The 2,500-nt window shown below is 48.7% G+C and overlaps 1 protein-coding gene across 1 annotated transcript in view; it reads left to right on the top strand.

Annotated features, from left to right (window-relative positions):
• Nucleotides 1–2,500, top strand: part of asic1b (acid-sensing (proton-gated) ion channel 1b) — a 467,890-nt gene that overhangs the window by 61,769 nt on the left and 403,621 nt on the right. Inside the window, exon 2 of the mRNA XM_063215097.1 lies at nucleotides 193–388. Coding sequence (XP_063071167.1) covers nucleotides 193–388 — 196 coding nt within the window. The remainder of the gene's footprint in view (nucleotides 1–192; nucleotides 389–2,500) is intronic.

The following is a 2,500-nucleotide window of genomic DNA, read 5'->3' as shown; positions in this document are numbered from 1 at the left end:
GCTACTAAGTTCCTAACTGGGGTGTGTTTCCCGACAGCGTCAACAGTGTCAACAGCGTCGTTGCAACTTACTTGGTTGCAATGCAATTGCGCGTTATAAACCTAAGTTGCTAACTGGTTAGCAACGATGCTGTCCAGAAATGGGGTTGAGAAAATAGGGTCCTGATTGGCTGCTGCTGTGTGTCCGTCACAGGTACGAGATCCGCGACACTCACCTGGTGGAGGAAAACGTCCTGGAGACACTCAAGGTGAAGGCAGACTTCGCCACCTTCAAGCCACGCCCCTTCAACATGCGCGAGTTCTACGACCGCACCGGCCACGACATCAAGGACATGCTGCTCTCATGCTTCTACAGGGGCTCCGAGTGCAGCGCTGATGACTTCAAAGTGGTGAGTCACCTGTGTTTATTAGTACTAACTCACCACTGCTGCCCCCTCAGGCCTGGAGTGGTAGTGGAGAGATTGTGATGGCAGAGTTTGTTTGTTGTGTGATTGGGTGTACTGTAGTTGTTGACCACCTGTTCCCTTTGTTTTGCACAGACACACACACACAGACACAGACAGACATACATACACATACACACACACACACACACACACACACACACACACACACACACACACACACACACACACACACACACACACACACACACACACACACACACACACACACACACACACACACACACACGCACGCACACACACACACACACACACACACACAAACAAACACACAGTGACTGAAACATCTTGCTCTTTGTTACCCTCGCATTTTGCCCGTATGAAAACACATGGAATACCATTTCTCCTATCCACCCTTGTCCTGTAATTATGCTGTCAGTGGCTGCACACTTCAAACACTTACATCAACACACACACACATCCACACACACACACACACACACACACGCACGCACGCACGCACGCACGCACGCACGCACGCACGCACGCACGCACGCACGCACGCACGCACGCACGCACGCACACACACACACACACACACACACACACACACACACACACACACACACACATGCGAGAGTGATGATGAAAGACCTATGAGGTAATTAAGTCCAGGTAATGTCTAAGGTAATATGTGATGTGGAGCGTATTTGTTTTTCTCTTTCATTTACCTGCTAGAGAAGTCCATTGGGAGGGCTTAGCCTCTGAAATACCACTGGCAGAGAGAAGTAAAAACAGTCTTGGAATTAAAACGCTGTCAGATATAGCACATTGGAAATCCTTTTCTGCTAAAAGCGGCCGTTGCTATGGCATCGGTGGTTGGTTTCTGTTTGCTCTGACTTCGCTGTGAGGCTCTAGCTGGTGTTGCCAGAACTGTTGCAATATTGTGTGTACTTTCCCGAGAATAAGTCTGGTAGACACACACACAAGCGCAAGCGAGCACAAGCACGCTCGCGCAAGCACGCTCGCGCACACACGCACACGCACACACATGTACACACACGCATGTGCGTGCGCTCACACACACACGAATCCAAATGCGCGCAAACACACACACACACACACACACACACACACACACACACACACACACACACACACACACACACACACACACACACGCATACACACACACACACACACACACACACACACACACACACACACACACACACACACACACACTGAATAGTTATGCTCATTGAAGCTAATATGCATTTCATTAGAGTGCATTACCAAGCACACATTTTTATCCAAAGCGAGAGTCATACAGTAATAAGCAATGTGGAGAAATACATAAATGCACAAACACGTACATGTTTTGCCCCTCGTTGCCCTCCACGATGACTTTTAAAAATGACTTTCTCTCTCAGTTGTTGCGTTAACGGAGGTCTGACCTCTGGTCGCTGCCGTACACTATACATCTTGGCACTGGTTTAATGATGTATCTGGACCACTCGTTCTCATCATGAGATCAAAGCAGCTATGGTGTGGCAGAGAATAGGGGCTGCCTCTTTGCAGCTCTCACTGTGATGTCACAAATTCTCACAGGATAAGCAGGATTTTTAAAGGCCAACTTCCGATAAAACACAGTTTTACTCACTCCTTTTGAGGATCGGACGGTCACCCCAAGTTAAACTCACTTACAAGGCTCTCATAGCGGTGCGTCACCTCGCCTGGCTGTGTTTCCCAGTGTTTCCCAATTGACATAAATAATGCAGAGAAACGAGCGAATCACGAAAGCCTTTCTGTGTTGCGTCACGTCGAAAGAAGGCGTTGCCCACAAAGGTTTATGTCGACCCATTTTTCTAAAAACATGTAGAGTGATTTTTTTCTGCTTGTTTTCAAAACAAACAACGTCTGGTGGCCCGAAACCTAGCTTAGCTTAGCTATCAGCTGGTTGCTACTCTCAGGTACACACACAGCACAAAGCCTCATACATACAGCAAGCCCACTCTGGTTGCTCCGTGCCTGCAGCTCGCCTAGGGGTCGCTGTCGAAAGAGCACAGCCCTGAATGGAGCCTGCACGCCTCCGTT

This window comes from Engraulis encrasicolus, chromosome 14 (genome assembly GCF_034702125.1).
Source record: "Engraulis encrasicolus isolate BLACKSEA-1 chromosome 14, IST_EnEncr_1.0, whole genome shotgun sequence".
NCBI classification, from domain to species: domain Eukaryota; kingdom Metazoa; phylum Chordata; class Actinopteri; order Clupeiformes; family Engraulidae; genus Engraulis; species Engraulis encrasicolus.
Note: the sequence above shows the minus strand (reverse complement) of the source record. Positions and strands in the feature narration are given on the sequence as shown.